Source organism: Lupinus angustifolius, chromosome LG16, assembly GCF_001865875.1.
Source record: "Lupinus angustifolius cultivar Tanjil chromosome LG16, LupAngTanjil_v1.0, whole genome shotgun sequence".
Lineage (NCBI taxonomy): Eukaryota > Viridiplantae > Streptophyta > Magnoliopsida > Fabales > Fabaceae > Lupinus > Lupinus angustifolius.
This window is the reverse complement of record NC_032024.1, coordinates 18,177,046-18,200,664: the sequence shown is the minus strand read 5'-3', so window position 1 is coordinate 18,200,664 and position 23,619 is coordinate 18,177,046. Positions and strand designations below refer to the sequence as shown.

The 23,619-nt window shown below is 29.5% G+C and overlaps 2 protein-coding genes across 3 annotated transcripts; one reads left to right on the top strand and one right to left on the bottom strand.

Moving 5' to 3' along the window:
- LOC109329938 (probable serine/threonine-protein kinase WNK9) lies at nt 10,888–14,713 on the top strand. Of its 2 annotated transcripts, XM_019563850.1 has the most exons (7): nt 10,888–11,086; nt 11,186–11,223; nt 11,931–12,158; nt 12,264–12,484; nt 12,851–13,008; nt 13,099–13,531; nt 13,624–14,713. In XM_019563850.1, exons 1-7 carry the CDS (start codon nt 11,009–11,011, stop codon nt 14,343–14,345), a joined length of 1,878 nt encoding a protein of 625 aa, XP_019419395.1. In that variant the 5' UTR covers nt 10,888–11,008; the 3' UTR covers nt 14,346–14,713. The 2 variants fall into 2 exon arrangements, with proteins under 2 accessions (XP_019419395.1, XP_019419396.1); XM_019563851.1 differs by lacking the exon at nt 11,186–11,223 and having other exon boundaries at nt 10,889–11,086.
- On the bottom strand, nt 15,367–20,065 carry LOC109329939. Its single transcript, XM_019563852.1, has 6 exons — nt 19,388–20,065; nt 18,221–18,323; nt 17,550–17,605; nt 16,902–17,066; nt 15,787–15,900; nt 15,367–15,700 (listed from the first exon to the last, which is right to left on the bottom strand). Exons 1-6 carry the CDS (start codon nt 20,006–20,008, stop codon nt 15,608–15,610), a joined length of 1,152 nt encoding a protein of 383 aa, XP_019419397.1. The 5' UTR covers nt 20,009–20,065; the 3' UTR covers nt 15,367–15,607.

Below are 23,619 nucleotides of genomic sequence, written 5' to 3'. Positions count from 1 at the left end.
ACATTTGATGTCCCACTTTTTACACCACTCTATGTATCATCATTTATAATTGGTTGAAAAAAATATTTAAGTTAAAATTACTATTATTAAATATTTTTGTGGCCAATGATTTCTCCTAGCACATGGAGTGGCGCAAATGAATGAGACAGTAGATATGGACCCAAAATGATAAAGGGAAGAACAAACCGGCAAGTAACCAACGACCAATAATCAAATCTTTATCTCACTGGTTGAGATCCACCTACTTAAATTGAACGATGTCATAATACTCTGTCATAAATAATGTTCATTAACAAATTAGGTTAAGTCATCAAAACTAAAAAAAAAAGTATTTAACATCTAATTATAGAGGTACATAGAGAATTCTTCATAGACCATTTTGATCCTAATTATATACCTTTTCCCAAGCTGAAGGATCCTACTTCAAAAGTCCACATTAGGCCCAAAGTGAAATATGCTTATACTTTATAAGACTCACTTTGCTTGTTAAGAAGTACTAAAAATGGATAAATAACTCAATTGGGCCAAGAAAAAAATTTAGGGATCAAAATGGACTGATCAAATTTTTTTTTAACTTTCATTAAGTTTATTAGAATCTCACTTACTATCTTTATTAAATGGAGAAACTAATGTGTGTAACATTTCAAATTCTTAGGAACTAAATTATAGTTTTCATATTTTCAAGAATTACTATGGTGTAAGCAAAAATATTGAGGACTAAAATAAGTTTTTGATCTTATTTTAGTATAGTTAGTTATAGTTTGTATTTGGATTATTTTGGTGTATTTTTATCATTATATATTTCCTCAAATAGATAATCTCAATCCCTTAAGTTTATGGAATGATTAGTTTTAGTTGTGTATAAATTTTGTACCCAATATTTAATTCAATGAATGTCAAGTTATTATTCACATACTCACTCAATGAAGGTTTTAATCAAATCAAAGCAACTTAGAATACAATCTTTCACTTAATGGCTGCTTCAACCTTTCTAGAAGAGATAATGCATGCATGATTTTCCATCAACTTTATCCATTTTAAAGACTTTAGTTTTTTCATAGTACCATTAATTGGTAGTTCATTTTTATAAGCTTTTTAAATATATGAAATTAAGAAGAAGAAAAATAACCATTCACAAAGGTAATAGAAAGTGACTCAAGGGAGAGAACAATTCTCGTATATAAATCTGAGTTTTACAATTAATAGGGTTAAAGTTATTTATCGGTTATATAATAGTCATGTACATATATAACTTAATCTTAATCATTCAAATAAAATCCAATAATCTATATAAGTGTTATCATTTATCACAATAACATATTATTCTCATGTAGATAGCTCCATTTTTTATAACTTGGTTCTTAAATGAAAAGAATATAAAATAAAAAATAAGAATCATCTTATAAATATATTACATAACTCACAAATTTTTCTATTGGTCAAACTAACTAAAAAAGAGAAAGTAATAGTGAATAGAAAGAATAAAGAATATGTAGAATATTGATCGAAGACCATTATTCTTGACAATAATGATACACCTAGTGATTGAAAATGGAACTTTCATTGAACATAGAAAGGTAGTCATTTTCAAAGTTGAACCTAACCACTACCTGAAAAAGATATCTAGTTTGGTGAAAAAACTTTGCAACATTATCTTGTGCCTAAATAAATATGACGATGGATTTTCATAATAATCATGAAAAGGTTAATAGCTTAGCCACTAGCCCACCCATAACTTTGAAAAGGTACATAGCTTAGCCACTAGCCCACCCATAACCTAATTAGATCAAATCTTTTTTAATACTGAACTCTCTAGTACTAGAATATGAGATGTATGTTAATTTAATGATTTATAATTTTTCATTTTTTGGGTACTATCAAGGATATTCTCTTATCTTTTTGAGTAAAGAATTAATCTCTTTCAGGATTCGTGGTTGTTCCTCATAACAAGTATCGCTCCCAAAAATCCTGTCACCTTTTCGAGTAAGGAACTAATCTCTTTCACGGTTCGTGGTTGTTCCTCACAACAAGTGTCGCTCCTAGAAATCTTCTCACCTTTTTGAGTAAGGAACTAATCTCGTTCAGGGTTCGTGGTTGTTCCTCACAACAAGTGTCGCTCCCAGAAATCCTGTCACATTTTCGAGTAAGGAACTAATCTCTTTCAGATTCGTGGGTGTTCTTCACAATAAGTGTCGCTCCCAGAAATCGAACATTCAACTTTTGTACACCCGTAAATTTGATGATGTATGTTGATTTGATAATTTATAATTTTTTATTTTTTTTAATACTATCAAGGTATCATCTCACCTTTTCAAGTAAGGATCTAATCTCTTTCGGGATTCGTGACTGTTCTTCATAACAAGTGTCGTATCACTCCCAAAAATCCTCTTACCTTTTCGAGTAAGAACTAATCTCTTTCAGGATTCGTGGTTGTTCTTCACAACAAGTGTCGCTCCCAGAAATCCTTTCACATTTTCGAGTAAGAAACTAATCTCTTTCGAGATTCGTGGTTGTTCCTTTCAACAAATGTTGCTCCTAGAAATCAAACCTTCAACTTTGATAAAAAAATCTGAAAGACTACATGTCACCATCTCCTATGATATTGAAAAAGATCCACTTTCTAACTCTTAGTAAAAAAATTATTAAATTGCTATACGTATTCAATGTCCCACATTCTTAGCTGGATGAGTTTATCTAGTGGTCGTTATTTTACCCAAATATCAACTATATTGATTTTTCAAAATTTGCCAAACATTATTTTTTTCTATCTTAATTCATTTTTTGTTTTTGTTTTAATCTCTAAATACAATTTCAGACTCTAAATGGTTTAACCTATAAGGAGAATGGTTAAGCAAAATTTGGATGTTCCCATGCGTGCATTAGGTGAGTTTTAAGAAGGATGTTAAAATTTAATCACTTAATTTAAGATTTCAAGTTAAGGCTTTCAATAATATATATAATATTCATCGTCCTTTGATTTTTTGGTACTACGAAGAATATCTCTCACCCTTTTGGGTAAAGAATTAATCTATTTTCGGGTTACGTGGTTACTCCTCCTAATAAGTGTCACTCTCAGGAATCAAACTTTTGACATTAAGAGTCTAATGAAACCTTACACCACTTGATCAACATCTTGTTGGTTATTCTTTATTTAACACTATCTAATGAAATCTTACATCACTAAATTTTACCCCAATGATGTTAGTATATAACCCTTTAAAAAAAATTATGTTAGTATAAATCGACTCTAGAAAAAATATATGTTTTTTTTGAGCTAGAGGAACGAGAAAGAGTTTAATATTCATGTGCTTTTAAGGTTGAGTTTTATATATAGTTGATACATTATTCGTATATGTTATTTTTATTCAAAAGTCAATAATAATTAATTGTATAATATGTGTAACAAACTTTTGCATTATCAATATATTAAATTTTTATTAGCCGAATTTTGTAGCTAATTAATTAGTCTTGTAGAATCAAACTTGCAACTTTTAGTAAAATTCAAAAGTTGAGCAAAATTATTAATTGGAATTCTAACTATATTTGAGTTTAATTTCCCAATAATCTTCCTCCATTTAGAACACATTAATTTGATGGGTAAAATCTCTCCAAATATATATTTTTTCATTTCTAAAACCTACGAACTAGAACCAAATTTGATTATTGATTGAGAAAAATGAAGTTAAGCACGTTAGTAACACACATTGAGAGTCATAAGATGGTTTGATAATGAAAAGAGTTATCGTAAGGAATGAAGTGCAGGAGGTTGTGAGTTCGAATCCTATCATCAACAAAAATGAGAGTTATAAGAGTGATTTGATGGTAGGATGTAGAAGGTTGAGAATGGAGTCTCACCCACAACAAAATACCAACATATTAACAAGGCCGATAAAAAAAAAAGTAACACATACATTGCATGGGAAGAACCAGACAAGATTATAAATGCATGCTTTATTGTTTTTGTAAATGTTAGTGGATGCACATGAATGTTCCTTTCGGTCACTTTAAGATAAACATATGGGACACGACACAATGCATGACTTGTAAAACAACCTTTAATTTGTACACTTTCCGTAGTTGATTTTGTCACTACCTTTTCTTCAACTTTATTGCAAATTTAGATGTTGCATACTTTAATCTAAGAGTACTATGAATGTGATATTTTTTGGAAATTTACAGATGTGGTGCACCTTGACAGAAAAATTATGGTTTTGGTGCACCTTTTAGAAAAATTACAAAATTAGTGTAACTTTATAGAAATCGGCAATGGAATTGTCGAGTTATGTATTTTTTTTCTCTCCTCCCCCAAAATCGGCACTGGGGAGGGAGTTTTATTAAAATATAATTTTTTTTAAACTTCCCCTAAATCGTCAATGTGAGAGTTTTATACTTTTTAGTTTTTCTCTCCCCTAAATCGGCAACTAGAGAGTTTTTGATTTTTTTAACTTGTGGGAGTTATATTATTAGTTTTTGATTTATGTATTTTTTTATATTAATATTATGTGTGTTTTTCATTATTGTGTTCTGTTATTAGCGTTATGGTTGACAAAATTTATTATGTTGTGCGTTGTTAGGATTTGTGTCTGAAAAATTAAACCCTCAAACTAATAATATAACTCCCACAAGTTAAAAAAAAATCAAAAACTTTCCGGTTGCTGATTTAGCGGAGAAAAAAATAAAAAGTATAAAACTCCCCAATTGACGATTTAGGGGAGAGTTTAAAAAAATTATATTTTAATAAAACTCCCTCTCCAGTGCCGATTTTGGGGGAGGAGAGAGAAAAAAAAGTACATAAATCGGCAATTCCATTACCGATTTCTATAAAGTTACACTAGTTTTATAATTTTTCTAAAAGGTGCACCAAAACCGTAATTTTTTGGTCAAGGTGCACCACATCTGTAAATTTCCCGATATTTTTTGGTCAAAGTACACTATTTGTATTTAATCAAAATTGAATTTTCAAAAAAAGTAATTCAATAATATAGTAATTATGTATAAATATTTACACTGATAGTACATAAATATTATATTTTTTAACTAAATAGGTTTGGATTTGATTGTTAAGTGTTGCCTTTATTTTCATGTTTGATGTATTTATTATATATGATTTACTATGATTATTTTTAGAGGAAGAGGTTATTAAAGAAATTCATTATATCCCCTATAAAAGTATTCACTATTTCATCTTATTATATTTTGTAAATGAATTGAAATATATAGTACCCGTGATAGGTTTAATTTTATCGTTTTTTAGGATTCATCAATCCTATGTATAAAGAAATATTATTGGCTTTCTAATGTATCACTATGATTCGTTAAATATATATACGTATAAGAAAATGTATCAACAATGAGTTGATTTTGAGATGTAAGATATGACTAAATCTCAGAAAGACTAAATCGATTTTTGAGAATGATATTTGTTGAAATGAATAGTCACATATAGAAAGTAATTAATTCTTTACCCACTGAGTGAGAGAATACCCGATACAGAAATATTTATGAGAAAATGTTCATATAGGCTAAAAGACTTAGACTAATTTTCATTTTTTAAAACAGGTAAAATATAATTTATTATAAATGGATGACCAAAAGTAGTACAAAACAATAATCTTTAGAAGCAATGATAGTGGAGTGGGTTATAATAAGTTCCAATAAAACAGAGATATATGTATAAGAGAAAAAATGTATGCAACTAGTGTATGAGTTTTATATATTATTATTACGTTATTCATTATTGATATTTAATTATCAATAACTTTTCAAAAACATAATCAAAATAAATAATAGATGATGTAGTATATATATATAAATATTTACACATGAGGTTATGTAGATTTTACACTCTATGTATAATGCATGTGATAAGTGATATAGTAATAGGATATATATGTTATTATGTAATGAATTGTTAACTTGACAAACATATACTTATTCTGCTTGAACCAATTAATTATGCTTTCAAATGTTTTTTTTATCGGCAAAGAATATTATTAAATATTAATAATGAGATTGTTTACGAATATTCTATTATTTTTTGTATACTATGTTTAAAGTAGAGGATTGGTTATGAGAACTTACGTGTATGTAGTTGAGGTTATTTTCAACAAAATCATTTATTTCTATAATCAAAATATCTCATAATCTGCTTTGGGTAGGTTTATATTATAATTTGTTCTGTAGAAGAGAAAGAAAGCACAAAATCTGAAACGTAATAAAAAGTTGACTATTTTGATTTTACACTATATATCTATAAATAAATAAATCATTTAATTAACAATATAAAATCACTTATTTCTAATCCTAAAGAAACTGCCTTGGATGTCCATGTCTATTTGTGTATTTACTTCTGTATTTTATTTAATTTGCTATGTCTCAACACACACACATATATATATATATATAATATTTGATTAATCAAAAGCTAGAAAAAGAGAGATAAATAGTTGAAGAATTTTTTATAATTTACTTAATAATTCTATTCTAATAATTTTATTGCTATTAACAATAATATATTATTGTTAAGTTATTGATTGATTGTTTAACAAATATTAGAATAGATATACAATATTGAACACGTAGAAGAATTAGAAAAAAGAAATTAAAGGTGTAAATTGAATCCACTTACGTGTGCATGTGTTGTAATTGCCCTTCAATGCACCCTAACCTCCAAACATCACACATGCCCACTTTACATAGGAGATAATTCGTACTTATATATTATTATTATAAACACGGATCACATGTTTTCAACGATATCTCGTTCCATATTTCGGGTTTATCACATATTGTTATATGAATAAAAAAAATTTAAAAATAAAAAATAATATTCTAATTGAAAATATATAATCATTTAAGACAAATGATCTCAGTCCTATTATTATTATTAACATACATTAAGGTACCATTTTTTAATGCTTTGAAAGATTTATATAACATGTTACGGGTTTATCTTCGTACCTTACAAATTTATTATATTCAATGATTATGACATCTCAAATTAGCTGTTTTTATTGTTGTTACGTTGTTTTTTCTTCATCTTTTTGTCCTATAATTCACGATTGTTTTTTTTTAATTTCTTTTCTTAATGGTTGGTTTTTTAACTTTTTTTATCTAACCAGCTGTACAACTATTCATCTTATCCAGGTAAGAACTTATCATTTTTAGATTATGTAACTCTTTCTTTTAAATAGTGTTGTTATCAGAAATCGAACATTTGAACTTTGATATAATACGGTATATGAAGATCTAGTTGAAACTTATATTATTAGACTAACTTGTTAAAAAAACAGTGATTATTTTATTTTAGAATAGTGTTATTATATATTAATACTAAAGCTTGACCTTACATGTTTGGAAAGAAAGAAAATTATAAAATTGAATAAAATTGTTTAGGTTATTGGGTTTTGTCTTTTGGCGTTAACGTGTGGATGCTTTTTTCTGTACTTTTGACTATACACCGTACGGCACTTACGGAATCCATCATAACAAGTCTCATTTCGAATCTTCCATGTCCAAATATATAATATGATTTTTCGTATTTGTGGACTCACATTTTTATATAATTAAAATATTTTTATTAGATATATGTCATGTTATAATTTTTATATTTTTTATATTTATTATAATTTACAACTTAGAGTGAGATATATTAATTAGAGTTATCTAGGATTATATGGTTACTTTAGAAATAAAAAATATTAAGTGGAAAATAGGAAAACAAAATTATAGGATAGTTATTTCAAGTTTTAACTTTATATATAGTATAGATATATACATATATGTTCATTTTTTAGGATTGTATTAGTGTAAAAATTTATGCACAATCATTATATTATTTACTATTTATGTGTATTATTTTTAATGAAGAGTCAATAATAATTAAAAATTAGTAATAAATAATACAATAATAATGTATAAAACATATACTCCGTACAATTTTTCTCTTTTTTCGTTCATTGAATATACATTATTCATATATAATAATATTTTTATTTAAGAAATGAATGATACTTTCTATATGATTTACAAATAAAGCTTCAATAGTACCTATATATATATATCATTTTCTATATATAAAACATTTTTTTTGTTTTCTCACCTTTTTCAGTAATGAATAATTTATTTTGGGAATCGAACCATTGACTTTTTATTATTATGGGTCTAATAACGTCTTACATCACTAAGTCAATATCAAAAGATTTATTTTATAATACTCTAAATTATAATGCTAACAAAATCGCATGATATAATACTCTCATGCATATTCTGATACATTTGTTAAGCTATGCGGTAAATAAAGAAAGAGATTCTAAATTATAAATATAATTTTATGTTGAATTTTTATATTAAAGTTTGACGAAAAAAATCTTTGTAAGTTGAGGAGCGAAAATGAGTATATTTAATTTATAAAAAAACAACTATACTAAACTTTTACAGTAAATGTTGAACAAAAACTAGGCTATTATACAAATCATGAGGATTTGAAATATACAAATGTTTTCTTTTCGTACTTTTTATAGATAGATTATTATTATTAGAATGAATTACACTGACATCCCCGAGTTTTAACGAAATTACATAAATAATTATTTTTTGCACCTACACAAATCCCTAATTTTTATATTTTCATTACATAGATCACCCCTACATGAAAAATAAGTGTAATCTTTTAAACAGAAAATGTGATAAATTCAATTTAGTTAAACAAAATATGATATATTGTAGACATAAGTCCAAATAATATATGAATCAATACGTCTTTATTATTGTTGATGCATTTTGTAACAAAAAATAATAAAAATATATTGATTTGTATAATATTTAGATTTCTCTCCACAATATACCATATTTTACTTAACTTAATTACGTTTATCATATTTTTTGTTTAAAAGATTACATTTATTTCTCATACATGGGTGGTGATCAATGTAATAAAAATATAAAATTTAGGAAGTATTATGTAGGTGTAGAAAAATAAAGTATGATTTGTATAATTTCACTAAAATTCATTGAATTTCAATGTAATTTACTCTTATTATTAAATATATATCAAGAATACGAGAGGGAAAAAAGGGTGTTACCCTTAATATAATTTCAATGTATCTACAACTTTACCAAATTTTTGTTTGGTACATCTCACCCAATTTTTTAACCAATTATTACTCACTTTTCAATGTTATTAATTAATAAAGAATTTCACTCAAATCTATGGCTTTGGAAGAAACACCAAACGTAGTTTTCAACCATGGAAGGACATAAAAGCAATTGTAGCCATTGAAGGTTGTAACTTTATTTTATTTTATGTGTGTAATATTTATGGATCGTTAATATAAAAATTTATATACAATTAATATATTATTTATCATTTATTTATTTTTATTTTTAAAAGTTAATCATAATTAAAAATTATGATAAATGATAGACTGACAATGTATAATTTTTTTACATTTTTCACTTTTCTCTTATTTTATTCATCTTGTCAAAGTAAATCATTGAAGAGTCTCCTCAAATCTAAGACTCTAACATTCCTAACCAAATTTTTCATAGAAATTATCATTATTATCACCTTAATTTTATTAAACAATTGATTTAATAGGTATAACTAACAAAGTAAATATTTTTTTTACATTTTCAATGCATAACTTACATTTATATAATAATTATCATTAACTTTTAAATAAAAATAATACAAATGAATGATAGATAGAATATAAATATTAAAATTTTAAAATATTTTACAATTTGTGTCAAACACATTGAAAAGTAGAATCCATTTATGCTAGAGAATTTCAGTATTTTAAAGTAATGATTAAACATATTAATGAAAGCATTAGTACCTATTTCATGTTGCTTCTACATTTTTAATTAAATCAATAAGCTACTAGAGTTGTTCATTTGAAAAATAAGAAGTAATTTATAACTTTTAAAAAAAAGTAGCTTTCATGATTTTTTTTTCCAAATGGTATTTGAAGTCGCATTTAAAAAATGAAATGAACTTTTAATAATTTTTTTCTCAAATTTTCCTTTCAAAATATTAAATAATTACATTAATCATTCTCAACTAAAATACCCTATTATTTTTGTGATATATAAATTATTTTCAGATTGGTTTTTTGTGATATATAAATTTTTGTGATTATATAAATTATTTTCAGATTGGTTTTTTGAGGTGTACAAATTATTCTTGCATTTAGTTTTTAAGCAATGTATAAATTATTTTCATATTATATATTTTATACATTCATCTAATAATTGAATGCAAAAATAATGTATACATTACAAAAAAAAAATCAAGTAGGAAAATATTGAAGGAAATCTCATTTAATTTTAAATTGAAAGCATGTAATCCAAAAAATTTAAATATTGAAGGCAAAATTTTTAAATGGATCATTAAATATTGAAGGCAAAACTCGAACATTATATTTCCTTGGCACAAAAACTGAAAATTTGGTCAAAATTTGGAATTTACCACTTAGCTATCTCAACTTTTTTTTAGTATTAGATTTAACCAGTTTAAATGGTTAAACCATCCGGTCAGACTATATAGTTTTATATATAATTTTATAAATATATAATTTTATATGATTAATAATTATGTACAATTATATTGTTGTTTAACATAGTCAGGCCAAAATATTTTCAGTTCAAAGTAGTCTAACCACTCATTCAGTTAAGAATGCAAATCAAAATTATTTTTCAAATCTAATCAACGGTCAAACCGGTTGGACCACCCTGTCCAATCCATTTCTCACAACATTGCTCCTGATGCCTCAAAGTTTATATTATCACTCACTTTCTATCTATGACTATGGTCAATTATTTCTCAATTTTGTATTATTATATAACTTTTAATTATTATTTATTCATTATTATTCTTCTCTCTTACTCTTTTTCTTTATGGTCTTTGCCTATGTTTTAATGTGGAACAATAGAAGGAATGAGTTAAGGAGAAATCTCATAATCATAAGAAGAAGAAAAAAAGAGAAGTTAAAGTAGAAAATAGAGAATGAATAGTGTGATAGAGGTTGAAGAAGATTATAGTTCTGAGTTTGTGGAAGTTGATCCAAGTGGAAGATATGGCAGAGTAGTAATTTTTTTCATATCTTAATTTTCATTCTTGTAATATTTTGTTTTCAGTTTGAAGTTTAATGATGTTTTTTTCTTCATGTTTGTTTTGTTGCAGTACAATGAAATCCTAGGAAAGGGTGCTTTCAAAACAGTGTATGAATCAAAACTCATCTTATTACACCCATTTTCTTCTTCTGTTTTTTTTTTTCTTAAAAAGAAATGTTTTTTGTTTAAAAGATTGAATTTTGTACTTGGGTTTTTTTGTATTACTAATGATATCCCGACACTATTTGCAAGAAACTAACCCAATTCGGGATGCATGACTGCCCCCAATGAGTGCTAGTCCAATGAATCGAAACCTTGACTCTTTAGTCTTTCTGGGATATAGAGAGATCTTAAACCACTAGGCTAAGACCTTCTCGGTAATTTTGTACTTAGATTTTTTGTATTACTAAGATATTCCAACACTATTGGTAAGGAACTAATCCCAACGAGTGTCAGTCCAATGAATCGAAACCTTGACTTTTTAGTCTTTCTGGGATATAGAGAGATCTTACACTACTAGGCTAAGACCTTCTCGATAATTTTGTACTTGGATTCTTTGCATTACTAAGGATATCACAACACTGTTGGTAAGGAACTAATCTCAACGAGTGTTAGTCCAATGAATCGAAACCTTTACCTTTTGGTTTTTCTGGGACTACGCCAAGACCTTCTCGGTAATTTTGTACTTGTGTGATACTGATTACATCAAAACTGAAGCTTCCCTTTGTTTTTCTTCCAGTTTGTAGAAATGGGTATGTGGTAGTTTTTATTTATTTTAATTTCTGGTATTTGATTTGGGTTTTGAAATGATGCAGATATAGAGCATTTGATGAGTATCAAGGGATTGAAGTTGCATGGAACCAAGTTAAACTCTATGATTTTCTTCAAAGCCCTGAAGATCTTGAGAGACTATACTGTGAAATTCATCTTTTGAAAACATTGAAACATAGAAATATTATGAAATTTTACACATCTTGGGTGGATACTTCTAATAGAAATATCAACTTTGTTACTGAAATGTTCACTTCTGGTACTCTTAGACAGTGAGTTTTCTCTCCGGAGTTGCAAATTATATATGTTCGTTGTTATCATTTGCGTGTTTTCGTGTTCTAATTCGTTCGCGTATTTATTTTTGATTATCGGAATAGGTATCGGCTAAAGCATAAGCGAGTTAACATCAGAGCTGTGAAGCATTGGTGTAGACAGATCTTAAGAGGACTTCTTTATCTTCATAGTCATGATCCCCCTGTAATTCATAGAGATCTCAAATGTGATAATATTTTTGTCAATGGAAATCAAGGAGAAGTTAAGATTGGTGATCTTGGCCTTGCAGCAATTCTACGAAAATCTCAGGCCGATCATTGTGTAGGTATGTTTTTCTTTCTCCATGCCAATATAAAGCATAGAATTAAAGTAGTATGCAGCGTTAGCGTAAAAAAAATCCGTTGATATGTTAAGGGTAAAAATATCATCGGATGTTGGTCTAAAACTTCCTTACAATGACAATGCATAAGGATTAAATAATTTCATGAAGAAAATGATTCAGGCATCTCCAATCCGAAATTTAGTTGATTCACTTAATTGATGTCTTGTTTCGAAAATGCGATCGCAATAGGATATGAAACTGTCATATATTCTGTGCGGTTGATGTTGTTTTAGATGTCTCGAGGGTTGATTTGAACAAGGATCGGTAATTCTAGTTAGAGTTTCATCTGTTACAGTTCTATTTTCGCAGGAACGCCCGAGTTCATGGCCCCAGAAGTATATGAAGAGGCATATAATGAACTAGTTGACATATATTCCTTCGGGATGTGTGTATTGGAAATGGTTACATTTGAATATCCTTATAGTGAATGTAACCATCCAGCACAAATATACAAGAAAGTTATTTCTGTAAGATTGCTCACTTTCTCTTTTCTTCATGATAAGTTTTTCTTTTGCTTCTCGGAATTGCGAGATATCATTGACATTTTACATCTTCAGGGTAAAAAACCGGATTCTTTGTATAAAGTGAAGGATACGGAAGTGCGAGAATTTATTGAGAAATGCTTAGCAACCGTGTCTCTTAGGCTCTCTGCAAGGGAGCTTCTAGATGATCCTTTTCTTCGAAGTGACGATTACGAATATGATTTCGGGCCAGTAAATGGCAGAGCATGGGATCACAGTCCTCTAACAAGTCACCACCTCTTTGATCTTCATCAGAGCTATAATAACATCAGTGCCGAATACTCAAATGGTTTTAGTTTTGAAGGAGAATGGTGTAATACTCCAGCCGAGATTGAAGCTAGTGGAATCGAACTTTTCGAGTGCCATGATGATGAAGAATCCTCTGAAGATGTTGACATAAGCATCAAAGGCAAGAGGCACGATGATAATGGTGGCATCTTTTTGAGACTAAGAATCGCGGATAAAGACAGTAAGGATGCCACTTTTACTTTGTTTGTACTTCATACCGATGATTTTGCTTTTTCATTAAGTTTAATAGTCTGCGACTTAATCGTGTGGCAGGCCGTATACGGAATATTTATTTCCCATTTGATGTAGAGATGGACACAGCAATGTGTGTAGCATCTGAAATGGTTGCGGAACTCGACATTACCGATCAGGATGTTACCAGAATAGCGGATATGATAGATGGTGAAATTGCTTCCTTGGTTCCCAAATGGAGGTCGGGATCAGGAATCGAGGAAACTCCCAAGTCTGCAAATCATGGTTTCTGTCAGAATTGTGTGTCTAATCATACTTCCAATGGCTCTCTTATGGATTTTCTTTCACACGATCAAGACGGAAAGAACATACAATTTCTTCAATGCCATGGATGTGCTTCAATGCATGGACGGTTTGAGGAAATTACCTTCCAATCCAACGAGTATGACAAACATGATGGAGAGGATGCACCGAATGTTTCAACCAAATCACAGTGCTTGCAGTACTTGGAGTTATGGAATCAGCACGAAAGTCATGAACCGAATCCAATAGAGTCTAATCGAAGCCATTCTGATCAGCATTTAGATAAATCAGTATCAGAAGATGATCGAGGACAGGATGTTTGGGAAAACAAGTTAGCTCCCGATGCGCAAAACACCTTAAGAGATTTACCAGGAACTCGCTATTTCCCTACTATCCGTTCCTTATATTGCGGCCTCGAGGACGGGTACGAGAAAGAGAATACAACAAGAACTGAGATGATGGCTAAGAGCAAAATACAAAATGGAGTTAAGGGTACTTAAGGATCAATTGTTTTGGTCTCACAGGACATAAAATCATGTCACATTCACTGATAGAAACATTAAAAGGAGGTAACTATGGTATTCACTTGAAACATTTTGATAATTGCTGCAATTATGGTTCCATTTCCAATCTCAAGTCCCAAAAAACAACCTTAATTTTGAACACCAAATAACCCAAAATTCTGAGGTACTGTGTTCTTATGGTTAAGGTATGGTTACTGCAAAGTGTTGTTGCATTCAGACTTTCTACACAGGACAGTTTCCTTCACTATTAATGTTGTGTATATATAATTGTATGATGAACTAATTGATTTCTGTTGTATATTATGTATATGTTTATACAATCATTGAACCTACCTGATTTTAACTTACCATTTTTTTTACTTTGAATTTAACGTGCATGGAGATTCAACCATGGGTAAAATTGCGTCTTAGATGGTTTGGATATGTATGAAAGAGGCTGGTAGAAGCCCACTTAGGGAAAATAGATCAAATGGACTAGTTCAATTTCTCAAAGAAAAAGGAGATAAAAAAATCATAGACGAAATGATTAAGAAATACTTAAAGATTCATGTTTTGTCGATAAATATGATTTATGATAAAACATTATATCGCGTTCGATCCATGTAATTTACTAATAAAATAAAGGCTTGATTGTTATATAATAAAACATTATTCTCTTTTGACAGGAATATGATGAAGAGAGTAGATAATATATGCTATCTCACTAAAAATTCAATAACTTCATAATTTACACATTAAATCTATATACTCCGTCTTAGTTCGACTTATACATAAATTACATAATTCCAAGGCTTGTCTATAATTTCTATCTTTCCATGTATTTTCCTTCTCCAGTTTTTTACTAGAACAATACTATTCAAAAAAACATATACTGTGATACTAAGTAAGATGTATAAAACCAAAAACTAAAGCATTCCACCAAATTTAACAAGAGGTGATTTTTCTAAGAAAAAAATACAAGTATTGTAAAACACAACCTTATAAGTTTATAGAATGATTAAAACTGTAAATACTCTTTAGAATTGACACTACTGTTACCTGTACAATTATTACCATCAATTTTAAGATCCAACCCTTTGTAATGGCACTCATTCATTATTGAGTAGCAAGAAATATAAACAGTTCTAACATCATTATTTCAGTACAATTATCTATATAGTGATCCTCAACTATGCCCACACAACCCAATTTCAGCTCATAAATACAGAAGTAGAATTCAGGGGCATGTCATTAGAATTCTATAAAGGCCGTAAAAGCGGGTAGTCTTCTAGTAACTCGCGTTCGGAGAGCGTGTCGTTTTCATTCTGGGGAGTCCATAACACCTCAACTGCCTGCAAGAAATTCAAGCATAAAGTGATTAGGTGACAGAAATGTACTAATAAAATTAGCAGGAGTACCGAAATATAATCGATCTTACTAATAATTTGTCGGCCGGAATGGTTCCAAGCTGTTGTAAAGCTTCTTTCAAGTTTCCACTTCCATTGATAGTAGGAAGTTTATGCCGTCCTTCAGCAGCCGCTAAGATTGTTATCTGATATATAAGAACACATTAGAAGAAAGATAAACAAACTGCCCATGGAACTTCGCCGTTTTAAGCGATAACGGAGGACAAGTTGGAAACAAAGTATAATTGTGTCTATTACTTGTATAAGTTTAGAAAAAGTACACCACAAACAAATTGTTTTGCCTTCTATTTCCTTTGCCGCTTAAAGAAAACCGGAAGACATGCCTTTTGGACATAGATGCAGGTTAATGGATATTGACCTTATACTATTTAGAAAGAGAAGAGGCACTATAATTATGGAGCAAAAGCAAGAATCCATGATGTTAACCACTAAAGATGGAGTGACATGAATGAACTATGACAATCAAATAACTATCAAGAGAGAGGAGGAAAAGAAAGGAATAGTGTTAAATTTCAAGCTTTTACATCTAGTAAAGAAGCTAAGATGATGAGGCAGTGTTCTATTTATGTTGTTCTTTGGTACATTTAGCTGAAAAGGAAAAGTTAGAATTTTCAAGGACTCTTATCACAAACTTCATTTGGGATAGGACTACACTACAAAAATTTGAAAGTGTTTCAAAAGTAAGTTACACATTAAAGTCATTCTTAATTCTGGGCAGTAACACAGTTACAAGATGAGAAAGGTTCTCCACTGGTTCAGATTGGTTTATACCCGTTTGTTCCCTTATCTTCGTTTAATTGCAACTTCTTCGCCTTCCTCATTGTAGCAATGATTATTGACATAGACCAAACATGTCGACTAGGTTTATTTTTAAAAAAATGACAGGAACCATCATTTTCCACGGTATGTAAAACCATCATTTTCCACGGTATGTAAAACCATCATTTTCTAACTCGCTCGGCACACGTTAACTTGTAATAATATGATTTCATTATGTAACTTCCCTTCCAAAGTTTCTTAAGTATATAGTGAAAGTGTAACCAGTCCAATGCTTCAAGATAACAAATTTTCATGCAGGAATAGAACATAAAAAACAAATCAAAAAGTTATTCAGAAACCATCATACCACTATGTACTCGTTGCTGAATCCATTTGATCTCTGGCTTCTTGTGCTTTGCCTCTTAATATTATTCACGTTAACCAACGTTTCCTCGTCAAACTTCCCACGTTCTTCAATCGACAGTTGATTGAATCGTTTCTCTCCATCTTCAATATCCCGCTTCAGGTCCACCTGCAAAAAAGTTTCAAGAAATAATGCTTCAACTTTCCTTACATCAATCTAGAGTATAATTCAAAGTATAAGTAAAATTCGAAGAATTTGTCACCGGCGGTGAACTCTAACATTTTCTAGTAGATATCAGATATAATTAACATCACCAGCAAGTTACATCAAAGTTGAGTATTATTTCAGGGTACAAACAGAATATACTACTCTGTTATAACATTAAGCACATATGTTCTAAAAACAAACAAAAAAGCACAAAAATATTTAAGAGCATTGAAATGGAACCTCACTAGCCACATCAATAATTTCTCTTTTAAACTGAAGCAATAAACTAGCATAATGTGGAATGTGGTGTTACAATATCTCATTTATCACAGCATTTGGTACAGTACTATGCATTGATGTTAATCAACAAAAAAGTAACACAATGATATTGTAACATTAATGCCAAGAAACCAACAAGGGCTTTTGGAGATGGAAATCACTTACAGATGAGTAGGCAGATATACAATAATCGGGGTGCCGAAGCAAAGCTAGTGTTGTTTCTATAGAAGAAAGTCATATAGAAAAGTATATTAGAATAGAAAATCATACAGTCATCTTAATGTAAGCTAATAATGACAAGTAATCCATTGTTTAAGCCTTGAAATAAATGTTTCTCTTCAAGATTTTCTACATTTCCTTAACGATAGATTTGACCGGCATATATCACTCTCCAAAGCCCAAATGCATCCCCGATACATACACATTTATTCAAGCTTTATTCAGAAATTTGAATTTAAGTGTAAATCATAATAGTTACGAAGAATATATTCGATCCGTAGAAGTATTACGATATAGAAACCTCAAAGCTTAAAACTCAAATTAATCAAAGCTCTGCAATGCATCTTATTCTCCAAAACTTTCTTTTCCTTTTGATTAGAAAAGTTAGCAGTAGAGAAGATATAATCCATAATTTGAAGCCCTAAGAACACAAACATCACAAAACACTAATATTCACTTAAATATACATCATCGATACTTGGTTTCAACTTTCAATTATATTTCTTCAAAAACTAACCATGTTAACATGTTCAGTAAACCTTACATTACAACAAAATACATAAACCCATGTGATATAAAAAAGTGACAAAACTAACATATTTATTTAGGAGCTTCACCTGTCAATACATAGTGTAAACCTTCAGGAGACGATGTATCTGCATCCTCTGCTATCTTATTCAAATCCTTCTGAATCGAGCGACCCATCCCTAACAAACCAACCTAAAAAAGCACAGAAATTATATATATATATAACTCAGAACAACACCTCAATAAATTTAACTAAAACTGATTACATTCTGCAATGCAGCAATTTTGTGATTGTGTACAATTCTTTTCTTTGAACACTTGTGATGCTAGTCTCCAATGAAAACATAGCATCCATAATAACTTATCAATGTAACATGTAATAGGTGCTGTTACAGATATCATGTTTTTTTCTTACCAAATAAGACTACAAATACTAAGGTAGCATTTAATTGGCATGTCAGAATTGGACAGAACAAAAACATAAGTAAAAATCCTCTTTTGTCAGGTTGCATCATGTTCTATTCATGCACTAAACGCTGTCTTAAAGATTTCCCATGTAGCTATTTGATCCACAAGAAATAAAAATTCAAACTAGTACTCAATGATAGCAGCTGTAAATCAAAATAGTTGTTATGAAGTATTACAAGACATATCAAAAATAACTAATTTGACCAACATTTGATATTTTTAATGACCATTTTTTGGGTTTTCAACTTTTGAAGGAACGAACTGATACACATGAAAATAACTTTTTTTTTTTTAAAGCAATTTAATTTATTTTCTTAATGACAGAATTGCACATAATTTTTTATAATTATGCTAATTGAAAAAATGATTTAATATGTATACTTTGCCAGTATAAGTGTTTTTCACACTTTCAGCAAATCTCCCACCGTTCACATGTTAACTATCATTGACTTTCAAACAAAAGTAATACAAATCAACGGTAAATAATCTGGTGACGGTGTAAATCGGTGCATAGATTTTAAACTCATTGAAAAAACCTTCTATACCAACTAATTAATACCATTTCCTTTTTCTTTAGGAGAAAGTAAGAAAGAGAAATGGAAGGTTTCAAAACTCATATATGAGATGTGACTCGTTTTCATTTTATTTATTTCCCCTCCAAAACTCAACTCGCAAACACGACTTAAGGCTAAGGCTCATGGTTGTTAACTTTTTCTTATCGGTGACAAAATGAGCAAACATAATACTGAGTATAGAAGATTTGTGTTGAAGTGATATTTGATTCATACTTGAATCTTGAGCACGGTGGTTTTATCTGACGCAGTGAGAACACTACCCTCAGACCGATCGGAAAGGAAGCCGGAGACCAAAACAAACGCCGCGAAACCAGCCATTATAAACAAAAAACTAGACCCAGCACCAATTCCAAACGCCGGCGCCACATACAGTCCACCGCCGAACGGCGGCGGCGAATAATACGGCGCCGAGAATGAAAATCCCCCCGACGACGACGACAACGAAGTTCTCGGCACTGAATAACTCCCAGATGAAGATCGTGAAGATGAAAATGATCTTCCACCCATTCTGCCACCAGATGCAGCTAACGCCATTGAAGAGTTATTGGGATCATGGGTTAGAAGCAAAGTTAACAAAAGCGTTGCTATGAGTGGTTTCTGAAGTGCCTTCAATGTGTTTGTGATAATGTCTGAGAGAATATTGAATGAGTTTTGTTGTTGAGGTTTGTTGTGAAACGACGATATGAGATGTCGTTTTGGAATAGTTTTAATGGGTTTTGATATGAAGGTGAAGTTGGTGTGTAAAGGATGGTATAGAGAGAAAGAATTGTGTTTAGAAATGAAGGTACTCAAAGGGGTTGTTGCTCCAAGGAACAAAGTTGTGGACATTGTCATTGTTTGCTTTGGAGAATGTGGATAATCTTAGTTATAATATATTCTATTGGATATATATATATATATATATATATAGAGAGAGAGAGAGAGAGAGGAATTTAGTGAAAATAAATGTCTAAGAATTGTCAATTCTAGGATGTAATGGACAAATATATTTCTCCAAAATGTGAAGTATGTAGTGTTGTTAAAATCGTTTCATCTTAATACTGATATGGTACAATAATTATATCGATATGTTATTATATCGATTAAAATCAGCTAAAATCAGTCAAAACTGGTTATACTAACTAATTTTCAATTGAACCGTATTGATCATACTCATCGGTTTTTATTTAAAATTTAATTTTTAATGAAAATATAAAAAAATGATTTTTTATTGATTTTTCCAACTTCAATGTTAACATGTTATATATGCATATCTAAATTCATTCATAAGTTGTTTAATTAGTGAATCACTGATTAAACCGTTGTACCACTATATCAGTACCTTAACCAATCTGATGACTGATACGGTATTAATAACATTGATAGAGTGTAATATTTATGCATTCAAAGTGTAAAAATTTACTTACAGTTAGTTTATTATCTATTCTTCATTTGGAAGACTGTTTTTTGAAGAATCGATAATGATTGAAAATAAAATTATAAATCATACAATGACAATATAAAGAACTATAGTGTATTTATCTTTTTCTAGTAATTATATATTGTAGGTTGGTAATTAGTAGAAAGTTTTTGAATCATCTCTTACTTCCATTCTATTTAGTGAATTTTCTTAATCTAGTGGATGAAGTTAATGATATCTAAATTATATTTGTTTCCAAATTCTAGATGAAATTGAGATTATTGAGAGTTAGGATTTAAATCTTCTTGAATCATGTTTGAGTGTGTTCTACTTATTTTGTTTGGATATTACAATGATACATCTTCACCTTATGATATTGAACTAATCCATTTTGGGTTTATGGATACCCCTCCCAACAAGTCTCATTCTCAAGAATCGAATATTTGACATTTTGGTCATCCTAAAAATCTAGCAGAGTTTTATACCACTATACCATTTATTTCGAATGAAACCAGTCCATTGTCAAGCCTAAACAATATGAATTGTATCTTTAAATCAATAAAAATATATATCGTTTCACATATAAATTTAACTAAATATATAATGTAATAGTAAGATATATTTATCTTCTTATTCAAAAATAATAAGATATAAATTTAAACAATATTATTTAAACTATTATTGTTGAAAAAAAATATCATACATATGCATCAAATTGATAAGACAAATATACAAAAGTTACTCATCTCATTAATTTGCCTTGTTCCATTTCATGAATATAATTCTACCCAAAATTGGAAGGAAAAAAACCCTAAAAAAGTTGAATAATGTTAATTTATATTTAATGAATCAAGTTTCTCCAAACAATATAATACTAACCAGAAAAAACCGAGCTACACTAGTTGGAATTAAGGCGTTGATCTAATGATATAAGGCCCCACTAGATCCCCAAAGTTAATAGTTCGATTTCTGAGAGTCACACTTATTGGGAGAGACAACCAAAAACTCCAAAAGAGATTAGTTCCTTATTCAAAAAAAATGAACAAATACCTTTGATAGTACCAAAAAAATACTATCGGAATTCTTTAAATAATATTGTTTAGTTTCAATTATATCCATCCAAGCATATCATGAAATCCACTAATTATTAATCAACCCAATTTTGAGAGAGATTATTGGCCATCTCATATAAACCTTATCTCATCTCAAATCTATGTCCTTTTCACTTTCATCACAAATTCACAATTCTATGTCCCCATGCCACGTGGCTCAATCCCCATTGCATATTCATTATTTTTCCTAATAGGGAAGCTATGTCCTTTCAATGCCACGTGGCTCAATCCCCATTGCATGTTCATTATTTCTTAATAGAGTAAATAGACAAATAAAATTCTCTAACCAAAAAATATCCTAGCCAAAACATTGTGGTTTTTTTTAAATTTAGATCTTCTCAATAACATTTTAGGAAGTTTTATATTGTTTGCTTTGCTCATTCTCTTAAATAAGTGGGTTACTTTTCTCATTATTAATTAATTTTGATATAAAATTTTAATATAATATCAGAACTAGAGTTTACTTTTTTTCAGTTGTCATAGACCAAAATATGTCATTTAATCATGGGTTAAATATAACCCTTTTTTGGTCCAACAAACTTATGTGGAAGACATACTGAGAAATAAATCTTATATCATATCTCTCATTCTTTTCATTATGGTTTAAATACTTATTGAAATATTTCTCTCATTAAGAAGTGTCTACATCATGATCCCACACGAATAATAATGTCCATGACAAGAGAGTATGATATAAGAAAGAGCGTTAAACAAGTGATGGAGAAGTGTACAACTTTTGGAGAGTATAGAAATATGTTTTTCTTGACTAGTCTGTTTTGTGGGAAGAGAAATATACAACTTGTTGGGTTTATTCAAGTGTGAAGTCTCACGTTAAATATGTGGGGAGAAATGAAAGAATTTATAAGTAGAAAAGACTCATGAAATTAAAGTCTTAAGGTTTTGGTTCAAGACGTGATGTCTCACTTGTGATTCTCTACTTTTCTCATACTCCGATAACAATGGAACTCCTCGGTGGTTGAAGGCTCTCCAATCGCAATCTGGTCTAACAGAAAGTCCATGTACATATGGATTTTGTTTTTCGTTTGTAAATTTAGGGAGAATCTAGAAAGTTCGCGAGGAAGAAGAGGTCTATCAAGTAACCAAAAGTTCAACTATATATTCAGGCTTAAGGCATATTTTAAGATGAAATTTTTTAGCTTATCATTTATTATCATGGTGGGAGGATAAGTAAGGCTACATAATGTCACCCAAGAAAATGTACAAGACACCTAAAAACTAAATCCTTTTATAATATATCTCAACCCTTTCTAACAAGTATTATTCTCATGAGTCAAACTTTGGTCTTTGACCTTGTACGATAAGCAAAAATTCATCCGACCATCCCTTGTTAGGTCAACATATTATTTGTATAAGAGAATAAAGTTTTTATGTTTATTCTTGGATGGTATCTTATAGCTTGTGTGAGCCTTTGTTTGGTAGAGGTAAGTTAGGTAAAAGAGAAAGAAGGGAAAGAAGTTCAAGAGAAATACGAAGTTTTCCCATTTGGTTGAGAGGAGAGAGTAAAAAAATTATGTGAGTCCCATAAAAACTCTTTCTCTCCACTTATGAGAAGAAAATGAGAGAATAAAACACATTTTTCTTCTTTTTCTTTCTTCTTTCTCTTCTACCAAACAATATAAAAATCTCCTATATTTCTTACCTTTTTCTTTCTTTATACTATCTTTCTCTCTAACCATTTTCTTTCCAAACGGTTCTAAATATTTATTAATTTTAAAATTAAATAATATAAAAATAAAAAAATTATCTTTTTAGTTCTCTCATATTTTGCAATACTAGAGAGTGTAACAATGAATAGGAGTTCGGTCCAATAATTTGGGTTTGATGGTAAATTTTATGCATATTCCACTATTAATGCCTTTTCAGGTTAGTGACATTATTGTGCACACAAAATGAAATAAACATTATTGTGTCTT